General features: G+C 45.1%; 1 protein-coding gene across 1 annotated transcript in view; it reads right to left on the bottom strand.

Moving 5' to 3' along the window:
• The window catches only part of IMP4 (IMP U3 small nucleolar ribonucleoprotein 4), a 54080-nt gene that overhangs the window by 22278 nt on the left and 13842 nt on the right, over positions 1–17960 (bottom strand). The window contains exons 2-4 of the mRNA XM_063936039.1: positions 15846–15954; positions 15435–15518; positions 15112–15221 (exon numbers count right to left, since the gene is read on the bottom strand). Of these exons, the coding sequence (XP_063792109.1) occupies positions 15112–15221; positions 15435–15518; positions 15846–15954 (303 nt within the window). The remainder of the gene's footprint in view (positions 1–15111; positions 15222–15434; positions 15519–15845; positions 15955–17960) is intronic.

The raw sequence follows: 17960 nt of genomic DNA, 5'->3' as shown, positions 1-17960 counted from the left end.
ACAGCAACTGCTGGGAAGAAATAATTTTACCTCAGGTTTCCTCACAGACAAAGGTACAGTCCTTTCGGCTTCAGAAAAGCAAGCGGGTCAAATGGCGCTTCCTTTCTGTACAGAGACAAGGGTAGAGGGAAAAAAGCTGCACCAGTCAGCCTGTTCCCAGAATCAAGATTCTTCCCCCGCCTCCTGTGAGGCCACACCATGACGCGGGTGCTCCACAGGTGTAGCCAGGTACGGTGGGGGGCCGTCTCAAAAATTTCAGCAATTAGTGGGCTCGCTCACAGGTGGATCCCTGTTTCTTTCAAGTAGTATTTCAGGGGTACAAGCTGAAATTCGAGATGTCTCCCCCCAGCCGTTTCCTAAAATATGCCTTGCTGACAACTCCCTCAGGCAGGGAGGCTGTGCTAGAGGCAATTAATAAGCGGTATTCCCAGCAGGTAATACTCAAAGTGCCCCTACTTCAACAAGGACGGGGTTACTATTCCACACGGGTTGGGGTACCGAAACCGCATGGTTCGGTGTGACCCATTTTATATTTAAAATCCTTGAACACAAAAATTCAAGTTCAAGATGGAATCGCTCAGGGCGGTTATTCCAAGCCTGGACGAGGGGGATTACATGGTATCCTGGGACATCAAGGATGCTTACCTGCATGTCCCCATTTACCATCCTCGCCAGGAGTACCTCAGATTTGTGGTACAGGATTACCATTACCAAGTCCAGACACTGCCGTTTGGACTGTACATGGCACCGAGGGTGTTTTATCAAGGTAATGGCCGAAATGTTGATACTCCTTCAAAAAAAGGGAGTTGTAATTATCCCGTACTTGGACAATCTCGTTATAAGGGCGAGGTCCAAGGAGCAGTTGGTAGTCGGGGTAGCACTATTTTGGAAAGTGCTACAACAGCATGGTTGGATTCTAAACAGTCCAAAGTCACAGCTGGTTCCTATGACACGTCTACTGTTCCTGGGGATGGTTCTGGACATAAACCAGAAATAGTGTTTCTCCCGGAGGAGAAAGCCAAGGAGTTGTCATCTCTAGTCAGAGACCTCCTGAAGCCAAAATAGGTAGCGGTGCATCATTGCACGCGAGTCCTGGGAAAAATGGTAGCTTCCTACGAAGCAATCCCATTAGGCAGGTTCCATACAAGAACTTTTCAGAGGGACCTGTTGGACAAGTGGTCCGGATCGCATCTTCCGATGCATAGGCTGATAACCCTGTCTCCAAGGACCAGGGTATCTCTACTGTGGTGGCTGCAGAGTGCCCATCTTCAAGAGGGCCGCAGGTTCGGCATACAGGACTAGGTCCTAGTGACCATGGATTCCAGCCTTTGAGGCTGGGAGGCAGTCACACAGGGAAGAAATTTCCAGGGACTTTGGTCAAGTCAGGTTATTTCCCTACACATAAATATTCTGGACCTGAGGGCCATTTACAATGCCCTGAGGCCGGCAAGGCCTCTGCTTCAAAACCAGCCGGTACTGATCCAATCAGACAACATCACGGCAGTCGCCCATGTAAACCAACAGGGCGGCACAAGAAGCAGGATGGCGATGGCAGAAGCCACAAGGATTCTCCGATAGGCGGAAAATCATGTGTTAGCACTGTCAGCAGTGTTCATTCCCGGAGTGGACAACTGGGAAGCAGATCTTCTCAACAGACACGACCTCCACCCGGGAGAATGGGGACTTCCTCCAGAAGTCTTCCAATAGGATTGTACACCATTGGGAAAGGCCACAGGTGGACATGATGGCGTCCCGCCTCAACAAAAAGCTATAAAAGATATTGCACCGGGTCAAGGGACCCTCAGGCGATAGCTATGGACGCTCTGGTAACACCGTGGGTGTACCAGTCGGTTTATGTGTTCTCCCCTCTGCCTCTCATACCAAAGGTACTGAGAATAATAAGAAGGCGAGGAGTAAGAACGATACTCGTGGATGGCCAAGAAGAGCTTGGTACCCAGAACTTCAAGAATTTATATCAGAGGATCCATGGCCTCTGCCACTCAGACAGGACCTGCGGCAGCAGGGGCCCTGTCTGTTCCAAGACTTACCGCGGCTGCGTTTGTCGGCATGGCGGTTGAACGCCGGATCCTGAAGGAAAAGGGCATTCCGGAGGAAGTCATTCCTACGCTTACTAAAGCCAGGAAAGAGGTTACAGCAACTCATTATCACCGCATATGGCGAAAATATGTTGCATGGTGTGAGGCCGAAAGGGCCCCAACAGAGGAATTTCAACTAGGTCGATTTCTGCATTTCCTGCAAGCAGGAGTGACTATGGGCCTTAAATTGGGTTCCATTAAGGTACAGATCTCGGCTCTGTCGATTTTCTTTCAAAAAGAACTAGCTTCAGTACCTGAAGTTCAGACATTTATAAAAGGAGTGCTGCAGAGTCAGCCCCCGTTTGTGCCTCCTGTGGCACCTTGGGATCTCAACGTGGTGTTGAGTTTCTTAAAATCACATTGGTTTGAACCACTAAAAACCGTGGATCTGAAATATCTCACGTGGAAGGTGGTTATGTTATTGGCCTTGGCTTCTGCCAGGCGAGTATCAAAGTTGGCGGCTTTGTCTTGTAAAAGCCCTTATTTGATTTTCCATATGGATAGGGCAGAATTGAGGACTCGTCCCCAGTTTCTCCCAAAGGTGGTGTCAGCGTTTCACCTGAACCAGCCTATTGTGGTGCCTAGGCTACTAGGGACTTGGAGGACTCCAAGTTGCTAGACGTTGTCAGGGCACTGAAAATATATGTTTCCAGAACGGCTAGAGTCAGAAAATCTGACTCGCTGTTTATCCTATATGCACCTAACAAGCTGGGTGCTCCTGCTTCTAAGCAGACTATTGCTCGTTGGATTTGTAGTACAATTCAGCTTGCACATACTGTGGCAGGCCTGCCACAGCCAAAATCTGTCAATGCCCATTCCACAAGGAAGGTGGGCTCATCTTGGGCGGCTGCCCGAGAGGTCTCGGCTTTACAATTTTGCCGAGCAGCTACTTGGTCAGGGGCAAACACGTTTGCAAAAATTCTACAAATTTGATACCCTGGCTGAGGAGGACCTGGAGTTCTCTCATTCAGTGCTGCAGAGTCATCCGCACTCTCCCGCCCGTTTGGGAGCTTTGGTATAATCCCCATGGTCCTTACGGAGTTCCCAGCATCCACTAGGACGTTAGAGAAAATAAGAATTTACTCACCGGTAATTCTATTTCTCGTAGTCCGTAGTGGATGCTGGGCGCCCATCCCAAGTGCGGTTTATCTGCAATACTTGTACATAGTTATGGTTAACTAAATCGGGTTATTGTTGAGCCATCTGTTGAGAGGCTCTATTGTTTCATACTGTTAACTGTGTTTCATATCACGAGTTGTACGGTGTGATTGGTGTGGCTGGTATGAGTCTTACCCGGGATTCAAAATCCTTCCTTATTGTGTACGCTCGTCCGGGCACGGTACCTAACTGAGGCTTGGAGGAGGGTCATAGTGGGAGGAGCCAGTGCACACCAGGTAGTCTAAGATCTTTCTAGAGTGCCCAGCCTCCTTCGGAGCCCGCTATTCCCCATGGTCCTTACGGAGTTCCCAGCATCCACTACGGACTACGAGAAATAGAATTACCGGTGAGTAAATTCTTATTATATATACCTCGGCGCTGACTAAGTAAGGGATCTCCTCTATAAAGCAAAAATGTCCGGATATGCTGCAGCTCTATCCAGGAGATCACTGATTCTCCCAAAAAAGTATACGGAACAAACTGATTACAAAATAAAGCGCTGCATACCGGAAATCAATTTGTGCTTTTTTAATAACACATTAAAAACAATTAATTACAAGACATAAACATGATACACACACATAGACCCGTTAGTATTAAAATTAACTTATTGATAAAATTTATCAACCCATAAATGTAGATCTCACATCTATAACATGACCTATCAATGATGCATCACTGGTATATTAAGCGACTGATATCTAAATAACCTTAAGCTGGGGGGCCCCCTATTCTCCGTTATTCAATCACAGTTATGTCCGTCTAGGCCAATAATTGTCGAAGATGTTAGTTTCCAAATGACCAGTTAGTAGGTTAGTATAGCCAGCAATGTCCATTCACTGATGATTAGTAAGTAACTGCAGTCCTCCAAGGTTAGCATGGACATACAACCATAATGTTAAACAGCTCTGAATAGAGTTCTCATATGCTGTCCTGGACACTGGTTACTGGGTAGGCTTTAATTGTCAGGGGTTCTCACCGACCAGCTGATTGTCTGCTCAGGCAAAGTCTCTGCTGCCGACTCCTCCCTTATATCGCGCCTCACCTCAGACCCGTTCAGGTAAATGTGTCCCAGAAATCGATGTGGCTAGGTCCATGTGCGTTAGCCCTCTCTCTCTCAACGCGTTTCTCCGCCTCGAGACTCAGCGGCTTCCTCAGGAGAAATATTATTACGACTCTCATTCACCCATTTAAATAGCTCGTAGATCATTCATTTCCGGGCGCCATCAAATCGCGCACAGCGCACCCTTTGCGTGTCACGTGCGTTCCAGGGTTTTGGAGACAGCTGACTTTCGATCCTATTGCGCACGCGTATTGATTGCGTCTCACGTGCGGTTCAAATTATTATCATTTCCTCTTATATCATCTTATCTGTCGAGGTTATACGCACGTATCTTAATTGCATCTCACATGCGGTTCATATTCTGTTCTGCTCAAAACTGCATTTCATGTTATTAGATATAACCAACCCTCCTATGTCTATTGACCTTATTACACAATCATTTATAGCTTCCCTGAAATTACCTAGAACATTATAATAGTATTAAGTAAATAAGTTTAATTATAACCAGAACCTTAATAATGACTTAATATAAGTAATCACCTCTGATTACTCCCAATGATCCACGTCTATCAATTCATACAATCTCTAATGAACAATATAAAAAAATAAAAAATATAATAAAATTAAATTAAATTAAATATTCTACAGAGATCCCTATACTACTATAGTGCATAATGTCCCAACTCGATAAACCACATTGTTCCATTCTATCCATAAATAGAGATAATACCTAGAGATGTCAATATCCCAAATAAATTTCTCAACTAATTTATTAACCAATTAATCTCACAGGCTAAGACCCACTTAGATACCTATATAATTAAATGGTATAAGAGATACACACAGATTATATTTCTTTAATCAATTTGACTCACAAGCTAAGACCCCTTCAAAACATATATGATAAAATATTAAAAATACACACAGATTATGATGATGGTCCTATAACCATAGAAATGACACACGGGAAATGGGAATCTATTTTAAACAATAAAACCACCCCTTCCCCCTATAGCCTGTCTAATGTTTAAGGTGCATATAGTGACATGTAGCCATGCATACAGATATGTACACATATCATAGGTGTATGCATATCACTAATTATCATTATTCATAGGCCTGTGCACATATCTAAATGTAAACATGCAAGACAGCAACTGACCGATAACACATTGGGGCTATCTGCCCCTGTTTATGCTAAATCGGAACTTAAAGTATACATTCCTGGTTCAATCTAACAATGGTCTAATAGATGTTATTAAGTTCGACTGTGTCATTCAGACCACCTGGTACCATTGTTCCCAGGCAAAATATCCAGTAGGCCTCTCTCTTACAGAGGAGCCCATATCGATCCCCGCCTCTAGCTGTTTTATGAACTTGCTCTATTCCAAACATCTGAATATTCTTTACATTTCCCAGTTCACATTTACTGATATGATTATAAAGGCTCTGTCTTCTTGTCCCATTGGTTATATTCCTTTTATGCTCCATCAGTCTAACATGTAACATTCTAATCGTCCGGCCAATATATTGCTTAGAATGTTACATGTTAGACTGATGGAGCATAAAAGGAATATAACCAATGGGACAAGAAGACAGAGCCTTTATAATCATATCAGTAAATGTGAACTGGGAAATGTAAAGAATATTCAGATGTTTGGAATAGAGCAAGTTCATAAAACAGCTAGAGGCGGGGATCGATATGGGCTCCTCTGTAAGAGAGAGGCCTACTGGATATTTTGCCTGGGAACAATGGTACCAGGTGGTCTGAATGACACAGTCGAACTTAATAACATCTATTAGACCATTGTTAGATTGAACCAGGAATGTATACTTTAAGTTCCGATTTAGCATAAACAGGGGCAGATAGCCCCAATGTGTTATCGGTCAGTTGCTGTCTTGCATGTTTACATTTAGATATGTGCACAGGCCTATGAATAATGATAATTAGTGATATGCATACACCTATGATATGTGTACATATCTGTATGCATGGCTACATGTCACTATATGCACCTTAAACATTAGACAGGCTATAGGGGGAAGGGGTGGTTTTATTGTTTAAAATAGATTCCCATTTCCCGTGTGTCATTTCTATGGTTATAGGACCATCATCATAATCTGTGTGTATTTTTAATAATATTTTATCATATATGTTTTGAAGGGGTCTTAGCTTGCGAGTCAAATTGATTAAAGAAATATAATCTGTGTGTATCTCTTATACCATTTAATTATATAGGTATCTAAGTGGGTCTTAGCCTGTGAGATTAATTGGTTAATAAATTAGTTGAGAAATTTATTTGGGATATTGACATCTCTAGGTATTATCTCTATTTATGGATAGAATGGAACAATGTGGTTTATCGAGTTGGGACATTATGCACTATAGTAGTATAGGGATCTCTGTAGAATATTTAATTTAATTTAATTTTATTATATTTTTTATTTTTTTATATTGTTAATTAGAGATTGTATGAATTGATAGACGTGGATCATTGGGAGTAATCAGAGGTGATTACTTATATTAAGTCATTATTAAGGTTCTGGTTATAATTAAACTTATTTACTTAATACTATTATAATGTTCTAGGTAATTTCAGGGAAGCTATAAATGATTGTGTAATAAAGGTCAATAGACATAGGAGGGTTGGTTATATCTAATAACATGAAATGCAGTTTTGAGCAGAACAGAATATGAACCGCATGTGAGATGCAATTAAGATACGTGCGTATAACCTCGACAGATAAGATGATATAAGAGGAAATGATAATAATTTGAACCGCACGTGAGACGCAATCAATACGCGTGCGCAATAGGATCGAAAGTCAGCTGTCTCCAAAACCCTGGAACGCACGTGACACGCAAAGGGTGCGCGTGCGCGATTTGATGGCGCCCGGAAATGAATGATCTACGAGCTATTTAAATGGGTGAATGAGAGTCGTAATAATATTTCTCCTGAGGAAGCCGCTGAGTCTCGAGGCGGAGAAACGCGTTGAGAGAGAGAGGGCTAACGCACATGGACCTAGCCACATCGATTTCTGGGACACATTTACCTGAACGGGTCTGAGGTGAGGCGCGATATAAGGGAGGAGTCGGCAGCAGAGACTTTGCCTGAGCAGACAATCAGCTGGTCGGTGAGAACCCCTGACAATTAAAGCCTACCCAGTAACCAGTGTCCAGGACAGCATATGAGAACTCTATTCAGAGCTGTTTAACATTATGGTTGTATGTCCATGCTAACCTTGGAGGACTGCAGTTACTTACTAATCATCAGTGAATGGACATTGCTGGCTATACTAACCTACTAACTGGTCATTTGGAAACTAACATCTTCGACAATTATTGGCCTAGACGGACATAACTGTGATTGAATAACGGAGAATAGGGGGGCCCCCAGCTTAAGGTTATTTAGATATCAGTCGCTTAATATACCAGTGATGCATCATTGATAGGTCATGTTATAGATGTGAGATCTACATTTATGGGTTGATACATTTTATCAATAAGTTAATTTTAATACTAACGGGTCTGTGTGTGTGTATCATGTTTATGTCTTGTAATTAATTGTTTTTAATGTGTTATTAAAAAAGCACAAATTGATTTCCGGTATGCAGCGCTTTATTTTGTAATCAGTTTGTCTGCATTACTTGTACATAGTTATTGTTACAAAAATCGGGTTATTGTTGTTGTGAGCCATCTTTTCAGAGGCTCCTTCTGTTATCATGCTGTTAACTGGGTTCAGATCACAGGTTGTACGGTGTGATTGGTGTGGCTGGTATGAGTCTTACCCGGGATTCAAAATCCTTCCTTATCGTGTACGCTCGTCCGGGCACAGTATCCTAACTGAGGCTTGGAGGAGGGTCATAGGGGGAGGAGCCAGTGCACACCAGGTAGTCCTAAAGCTTTTTACTTTTGTGCCCAGTCTCCTGCGGAGCCGCTATTCCCCATGGTCCTTTCGGAGTCCCCAGCATCCACTACGGACTATGAGAAATAGAATTATCGGTAAGTAAATTCTTATTTTCCTTCTAAATTTCTCAATGAGAAACTTTTGGCCATGGGGTGGCGTGAAAACATTCTGATGCTCTAGTCTAGGGCGTCATGATTCAAAAAAGTTTGGCAACCACTGGGCTAAGGGGTAAATTTACGAAGCAGTGGCCGACGCCTCTTCACGCTGGGTCTAACCCCAACTTCTAAGCTGCAATGATATTAAAAAGCAAAACATTAGAACTGACGCCATTTTACATTCCCGAGTTGCACTTGGCGAGAAGCGGCGGCTTCTTCATGATCAGCGTTTATTTATAAGGCAGCTCTGTACACACCATGATATATCGTCCGATCAATCAGCGAACGATATACATCGCTATCCTGCAGATATATCGGTACACCTGGCTGTGTGTTGCAGCAACAGTTGAATATGACGTTACAAGGGTGCGGTCATATTCAAATAACTGCTGCCAAACACATCGGGTGGCGGAAAATTGTACCAATCAATAGATCGATTGGCCGCGCAGGTGTTCCGTCTGCTACGTGGCCTAATAGTGTTAACAGAGGGTAACATGACAAACAACCACAGAGGTGCAAATGTGGACATTGGGGGTAATTCAGACCTGATCGTAGCAGCAAATTTGTTAGCAGATGGGCAAAACCATGTGCACTGCAGGGGGGGGGGCAGATGTAACATGCAGAGAGAGTAAGATTTGGGTGGGTTATATTGTTTCTGTGCAGGGTAAATACTGGCTGCTTTATTTTTACACTGCAATTTAGATTCATTTTGAACACACCCCACCCACATCTAACTCTCTCTGCACATGTTACATCTGCCTCCCCTGCAGTGCACATGGTTTTGCCCATCTGCTAACATTTGTTGCTGCGATCAACTCTGAATTACCCCCATAAAGATAATAATAAGATTTTACTTACCGATAAATCTATTTCTCGTAGTCCGTAGTGGATGCTGGGACTCCGTAAGGACCATGGGGAATAGCGGCTCCGCAGGAGACAGGGCACAAAATAAAAGCTTAAGGATCAGGTGGTGTGCACTGGCTCCTCCCCCTATGACCCTCCTCCAAGCCTCAGTTAGGATACTGTGCCCGGACGAGCGTACATAATAAGGAAGGATATTGAATCCCGGGTAAGACTCATACCAGCCACACCAATCACACCGTACAACTTGTGATCTGAACCCAGTTAACAGTATGATAAACGCAAAGGAGCCTCTGAAAAGATGGCTCACAACAATAATAACCCGAATCTATGTAACAATAACTATATACAAGTATTGCAGACAATCCGCACTAGGGATGGGCGCCCAGCATCCACTACGGACTACGAGAAATAGATTTATCGGTAAGTAAAATCTTATTTTCTCTGACGTCCTAGTGGATGCTGGGACTCCGTAAGGACCATGGGGATTATACCAAAGCTCCCAAACGGGCGGGAGAGTGCGGATGACTCTGCAGCACCGAATGAGAGAACTCCAGGTCCTCCTCAGCCAGGGTATCAAATTTGTAGAATTTAGCAAACGTGTTTGCCCCTGACCAAGTAGCTGCTCGGCAAAGTTGTAAAGCCGAGACCCCTCGGGCAGCCGCCCAAGATGAGCCCACTTTCCTTGTGGAATGGGCTTTTACTGATTTTGGCTGTGGCAATCCTGCCACAGAATGTGCAAGCTGAATTGTACTACAAATCCAACGAGCAATCGTCTGCTTAGAAGCAGGAGCACCCAGCTTGTTGGGTGCATACAGGATAAACAGCGAGTCAGATTTTCTGACTCCAGCCGTCCTGGAAACATATATTTTCAAGGCCCTGACAACGTCAAGCAACTTAGAGTCCTCTAAGTCCCTGGTAGCCGCAGGTACCACAATAGGTTGGTTCATGTGAAATGCAGAAACCACCTTAGGTAGAAATTGAGGACGAGTCCTCAATTCCGCCCTGTCAGAATGAAAAATTAAGTAAGGGCTTTTATATGATAAAGCCGCCAATTCTGACACACGCCTGGCTGAAGCCAAGGCTAACAGCATCGACACCTTCCATGTGAGATATTTTAAGTCCACAGTGGAAAGTGGTTCAAACCAATGTGACTTTAGAAAACTCAACACCACATTGAGATCCCAAGGTGCCACTGGAGGCACAAAAGGAGGCTGTATGTGCAGCACCCCTTTTACAAATGTCTGAACTTCAGGTACTGAAGCCAGTTCTTTCTGGAAGAAAATCGACAGGGCCGAAATTTGAACCTTAATGGACCCTAATTTTAGGCCCATAGACAGTCCTGTTTGCAGGAAATGAAGGAAACGACCCAGTTGAAATTCCTCTGTAGGGGCCTTCTTGGCCTCACACCACGCAATATATTTACGCCAAATGCGGTGATAATGTTTTGCGGTTACGTCCTTCCTGGCTTTGACCAGAGTAGGGATGACTTCTTCTGGAATGCCTTTTTCCCTCAGGATCCGGCGTTCAACCGCCATGCCGTCAAACGCAGCCGCGGTAAGTCCTGGAACAGACAAGGCCCCTGCAGTAGCAGGTCCTTTCTTAGAGGTAGAGGCCACGGTTCGTCCGTGAGCATCTCTTGAAGTTCCGGGTACCAAGTCCGTCTTGGCCAATCCGGAACCACGAGTATAGTTCTTACTCCTCTCCTTCTTATGATTCTCAGTACTTTTGGTATGAGAGGCAGAGGAGGGAACACATACACTGACTGGTACACCCACGGCGTTACCAGAGCGTCCACTGCTATTGCCTGAGGGTCCCTTGACCTGGCGCAATATCTGTCCAGTTTTTTGTTGAGGCGGGACGCCATCATGTCCACCTTTGGTTTTTCCCAACGGTTTACAATCAGGTGGAAGACTTCTGGGTGAAGTCCCCACTCTCCCGGGTGAAGGTCGTGTCTGCTGAGGAAGTCTGCTTCCCAGTTGTCCACTCCCGGAATGAATACTGCCGACAGTGCTATCACATGATTTTCCGCCCAGCGAAGAATCCTTGCAGCTTCTGCCATTGCCCTCCTGCTTCTCGTGCCGCCCTGTCTGTTTACGTGGGCGACTGACGTGATGTTGTCCGATTGGATCAACACCGCCTGACCCTGAAGCAGAGGTTTTGCTTGACTTAGGGCATTGTAAATGGCCCTTAGTTCCAGAATGTTTATATGAAGAGACGTTTCCAAGCTTGACCACAGGCCCTGGAAATTCCTTCCCTGTGTGACTGCTCCCCAGCCTCTCAGGCTGGCATCCGTGGTTACCAGGATCCAATCCTGAATGCCAAATCTGCGGCCCTCTAGTAGATGAGCACTCTGCAGCCACCACAGGAGAGACACCCTTGTCCTTGGCGACAGGGTTATCCGCTGATGCATCTGCAGATGCGATCCGGACCATTTGTCCAGTAGATCCCACTGAAATGTTCTTGCATGGAATCTTCCGAATGGAATCGCTTCGTAAGAAGCCACCATTTTCCCCAGGACCCTCGTGCACTGATGCACTGAGACCTGTCCTGGTTTTAGGAGGTTCCTGACTAGCTCGGATAACTCCCTGGCCTTCTCCTCCGGGAGAAACACCTTCTTCTGGACTGTGTCCAGAATCATTCCTAGGAACAGTAGACGTGTCGTTGGAATCAGCTGCGATTTTGGAATATTTAGAATCCACCCGTGCTGACGTAACACTACCTGAGATAGTGCTACTCCGACTTCTAACTGTTCCCTGGATCTTGCCCTTATCAGGAGATCGTCCAAGTAAGGGATAATTAAAATGCCTTTTCTTCGTAGAAGAATCATCATTTCGGCCATTACCTTGGTAAAGACCCGAGGTGCCGTGGACAATCCAAACGGCAGCGTCTGAAACTGATAATGACAGTTTTGTACTACAAACCTGAGGTACCCTTGGTGAGAAGGGTATATCGGGACGTGGAGATAAGCATCTTTGATGTCCAGAGACACCATATAGTCCCCTTCTTCCAGGTTCGCTATCACTGCTCTGAGTGACTCCATCTTGAATTTGAACCTTTTTATGTAAGTGTTCAAGGATTTCAGATTTAAAATTGGTCCCACCGAGCCGTCCGGCTTCGGTACCACAAACAGCGTGGAATAATACCCCTTTCCTTGTTGCAGGAGGGGTACCTTGATTATCACCTGCTGGGAATACAGCTTGTGAATGGCTGCCAAAACTGCCTCCCTGTCGGAGGGAGACTTTGGTAAAGCAGACTTCAGGAAACGACGAGGGGGAAACGCCTCGAATTCCAGTTTGTACCCCTGCGATACTACCTGTAGAATCCAGGGATCCACTTTCGAGTGAGCCCACTGCGCGTTGAAATTCTTGAGACGGCCCCCACCATATCTGAGTCTGCTTGTAAAGCCCCAGCGTCATGCTGAAGACTTGGCAGAAGCAGGGGAGGGCTTCTGCTCCTGTGAAGCGGCTGCATGGTGCAGTCTTTTTCCTCTTCCTCTGCCCCGGGGCAGAAAAGAGTGGCCTTTTGCTCGCTTGTACTTATGGGAACGAAAGGACTGAGTTTGAAAAGACGGTGTCTTTTTCTGCTGATGTGGAGTGACCTGGGGTAAAAAGGTGGATTTTCCAGCCGTTGCCGTGGCCACCAGGTCCGATAGACCAGCCCCAAATAACTCCTCCCCTTTATACGGCAATACTTCCATGTGCCGTTTGGAATCCGCATCCCCTGACCACTGTCGCGTCCATAACGCTCTTCTGGCAGAGATGGACATAGCACTTACTCTTGATGCCAGGGTGCAAATATCCCTCTGTGCATCACGCATATATAGTAATGCATCCTTTAAATGTTCTATAGTTAACAAAATATTGTCCCTATCCAGGGTATCAATATTCTCTGTCAGGGAATCCGACCATGCGACTCCAGCACTGCACATCCAGGCTGAGGCGATTGCTGGTCGCAGTATAACACCAGTATGTGTGTATATACTTTTTAGGATATTTTCCAGCCTTCTATCAGCTGGTTCTTTGAGGGTAGCCGTATCAGGAGACGGTAACGCTACTTGTTTTGATAAACGTGTGAGCGCCTTATCTACCCTAGGGGGTGTTTCCCAACGCGCCCTAACCTCTGGCGGGAAAGGATATAATGCTAATAATTTTTTAGAAATTAGCTGTTTTTTATCGGGGGAAACCCACGCTTTTTCACACACCTCATTTATTTCCTCTGACTCAGGAAAAAATATTGGTAGTTTTTTCTCACCCCACATAATACCCTTCTTTGTGGTACTTGTAGTGTCAGAAAGGTTCAATGCCTCTTTCATTGCCGTGATCATGTAACGTGTGGCCCTACTGGACATTACGTTTGTCTCGTCACCGTCGACACTAGACTCAGTATCTGTGTCAGGGTCTGTGTCGACCCACTGAGGTAACGGGCGTTTTAGCGCCCCTGACGGTGTTTGAGACGCCTGGACAGGCACTAATTGATTTGCCGGCTGTCTCATGTCGTCAACAGTTTTTTGCAAATTGCTGACATTATCACTTAATTGTTTAAATACAATCATCCAGTCAGGTGTCGACTCCCTAGGTGGTGACATCACCAACACAGGCAACTGCTCCGCCTCCACATCATTTTCCTCCTCATACATGTCGACACACGCGTACCGACACACAGCACACACACCGGGAATGCTCTGATAGAGGACAGGACCCCACTTAGCCCTTTGGAGAGACAGAGGGAGAGTCTGCCAGCACACACCCAGCGCTATATATATATATATACAGGGATAACCTTATATAAGTGTTACTCCCTTATAGCTGCTGTTAATATATTTATTTGCTGCCAAACGTGCCCCCCCTTCTCTTTTTTACCCTGATTCTGAAGCAGGACTGCAGGGGAGAGTCAGGGAGCCGTCCTTCCAGCGGAGCTGTGAGGGAAAATGGCGCTTGTGTGCTGAGGAGATAGGCTCCGCCCCTTCACAACGTCCTTATCTCCCGCTTTTTTGTGTAAAATGGCAGGGGATTAAAATACATCCATATAGCCCAGGAGCTATATGTGATGTATTCTGTTTTGCCACCTAAGGTATTCTGTTATATTGCGTCTCAGGGCGCTCCCCCCCCAGCGCCCTGCACCCTCAGTGACCGGAGTGTGAAGTGTGCTGAGAGCAATGGCGCACAGCTGCGGTGCTGTGCGCTACCTTAGTCTGAAGACAGGATGTCTTCTGCCGCCGATTTCACCGGACCTCTTCGTCTCTTCTGGCTCTGTAAGGGGGACGGCGGCGCGGCTCCGGTGACCCATCCAGGCTGAACCTGTGATCGTCCCTCTGGAGCTAGTGTCCAGTAGCCTAAGAAACCCGATCCACTCTGCACTCAGGTGAGTCCGTTTCTTCTCCCCTTAGTCCCACGATGCAGTGAGCCTGTTGCCAGCAGGACTCACTGAAAATAAAAAAACCTAACTAAACTTTTATTCTAAGCAGCTCAGGAGAGCCACCTAGATTGCACCCTTCTCGGCCGGGCACAAAAATCTAACTGAGGCTTGGAGGAGGGTCATAGGGGGAGGAGCCAGTGCACACCACCTGATCCTTAAGCTTTTATTTTGTGCCCTGTCTCCTGCGGAGCCGCTATTCCCCATGGTCCTTACGGAGTCCCAGCATCCACTAGGACGTCAGAGAAATATAATGAGTAATAGTGACCCAAATCAGCTATCCGACACAGGTGGACGAGGGGAGGGGGGAGTAACATTAGGAGGGTAGATATTACATATCACATACATGCTTAGTAAATACCCCTGCAGGATAATATAACACATTCGATGCTCGGCGACTGCATTACGCCAGTAATGGCTGACACAGTGATTATTCGGTACCATACATCTCATACCTTAGCGAACATCTTCAGCCGGGAACTGGGGTCCCTGGATGTTGTAATCATGATTTTTGGATCTTCCACACCTGCCCACTTGTACTCGTCATCCATATGTGAGGACACCCCTGGGAGAATTCAGATTGAACAAGACGCTACGTTAAATCAGAACAAGTGGCTGGATGTATACGTAGAACTGGAGTTCCACGGCACAATGTTCTAGTATAGAGCCTGTGTCTTGCAAACTGTTGTAGAACTACAGGGCCCAGCAAGCTAGGATTTGCGCACCAGCTGGAGCCACCTCTGGTCTAGTGAGCAGATATAAGGTAAGTCTCTCTCACCTTCACCCCCCTCATCATCAAACTCCAGCTGCTTCTGTAGAGTCAGGGCCTCCCTGCGGATCTCGGTGGGGATGAGCCTGTTTTCTGCGGACATAGAGGGCACTGTCAGTACTGATCCCCTTCATGTATAGCGTACACAGTATAGATATATAGATTATATATATATATATATATATATATATATATATATATATATATATATATATATATATATATATATATATATATAGAGAGAGAGAGAGATATATATAGAGATATATATATAGAGATATATATAGAGATATATATATAGAGAGAGATATAGAGAGAGATATATATATATATATATATATATATATATATATGTAGAGAGAGATATAGAGAGAGATATAGAGATATAGAGATATAGATATATATATCCATTGTACACACCATCCAGCGCCCGCTTCAGCCGCAGCTTCTTGTCCTCGATGTTGTGCTGTTTGGCCTCTTGTGCTTTCCTGTAGAGGTACTCCCTCCGGAGACGGGCCTCCCTGCGGAGCTAAAGGAAACAGAGTTACTTACATCTGCCCCCACTCCCTCCATCCCTGCGGCAGGTCAGTGACCGGGCGCACTGTAGGTGGACACGGGGCACTAGAACATCAATAAGCCTGTATAGACAGCACAGGGAATGAGCAGACATTCTGTACGGATGGGATTACACCTGGGCCTATGCCAGCCGCTTGGTCATCACAATCTCCGGACATGAAATCCCTGACTGCGGAATGCACAGTATCACTAGGAGACGTCTGCAATGCAGCTGTGTATGTGCTGCCGCCTGGAGAGATCCCCCTCACAGTGTCATCAGGAGAACCCATCCCAATCTAGAACTAATCCGTCATGGGAAAATGCAACCCCCCCTTCCCCCCACCCCATTCTCTTGTCAGGAAGGAACACATAGCGGGTTATGTAACAGGATCCGAGATTATGGCAGATATAAGGCTATATGACAGTAGTAGTATCAGCAGAAGTGGTAGTGTGCTGATATGACTTCGTGTTCATTCTAGCACCCTGCACCTTTCGAAACGTGCTGTTCCTCTTTCCTGCCTGGGGTGTCGCTCTCTGCTCTGGTGCTTCTCAAAACTATATGCCTAACACCACCAGATACGGAGTTACAGAGTATATGACAGAAGTAGTACTGTGCACATATAACTAATGACACCAGATACTGAGTTACAGAGTATATGACAGAAGTAGTACTGTGCACATATAACTAATGACACCAAATACTGAGAGTTAGAGTAGATGAGAGAAGTAGTACTGAGCACATAACTACACACACAGAACCCCCTGATACTGAGCGCTACATAGAATATGAGAGAAGCAGTACTGAGCAGATATAACTATACACATAGAAACCCCTGATACTGAGAGCTACAGAGAATGAGAGAAGTAGTACTGAGCAGATATAACTATACACATAGAAACCCGATACTGAGCTACAGAGAATATGAAGGAAGTAGTACTGAGCAGATATAACTATACACATAGAAACCCGATACTAAGAGTTACAGAGCATATGAGAGAAGTAGTACTGAGCAGATATAACGATACACATAGAAACCCCTGAGACGGAGAGCTGACACAGTATATGAGAAGTAGTACTGAGCAGATATAACTATGCACACAGAAACCCCTGATACTGAGAGTTACAGAGCATATGAGAGAAGTAGTACTGAGCAGATATAACTATACACACACAAGCCCCTGATACTGAGAGCTACAGAGAATATGAGAGAAGTAGTACTGAGCAGATATAACTATACACATAGAAACCCCCGATACTGAGAGCTACAGAGTATATGAGAGAAGTAGTACTGAGCAGATATAACTATACACACACAAGCCCCTGATACTGAGAGCTAGAGAATATGAAAGAAGTAGTACTGAGCAGATATAACTATACACATAGAAACCCCTGATACTGAGAGCTACAGAGTATATGAGAGAAGTAGTACTGAGCAGATATAACTATACACACACACACAAGCCCGATACTGAGAGCTACAGAGAATATGAGAGTAGTACTGAGCAGATATAACTATACACATAGAAACCCCTGATACTGAGAGCTACAGAGAATATGAAAGAAGTAGTACTGAGCAGATATAACTATACACACAGAAACCCCATGATACTGAGAGCTACAGAGTATATGAGAGAAGTAGTACTGAGCAGATATAACTATACACATAGAAACCCGATACTAAGAGTTAGAGCATATGAGAGAAGTAGTACTGAGCAGATATAACTATACACATAGAAACCCCTGATACTGAGTTACAGAGCATATGAGAGAAGTAGTACTGTGCAGATATAACGATACACATAGAAAATAAGAATTTACTTACCGATAATTCTATTTCTCATAGTCCGTAGTGGATGCTGGGACTCCGTCAGGACCATGGGGAATAGCGGGCTCCGCAGGAGACAGGGCACATCTAAATAAAGCTTTTAGGATCACATGGTGCGTACTGGCTCCTCCCCCTATGACCCTCCTCCAAGCCT

The sequence above is a fragment of the Pseudophryne corroboree genome, chromosome 8 (assembly GCF_028390025.1).
Source record: "Pseudophryne corroboree isolate aPseCor3 chromosome 8, aPseCor3.hap2, whole genome shotgun sequence".
NCBI lineage: Eukaryota > Metazoa > Chordata > Amphibia > Anura > Myobatrachidae > Pseudophryne > Pseudophryne corroboree.
The sequence above is the reverse complement of the archived record's forward strand: the minus strand, read 5'-3'. Positions and strand labels throughout refer to the sequence as shown.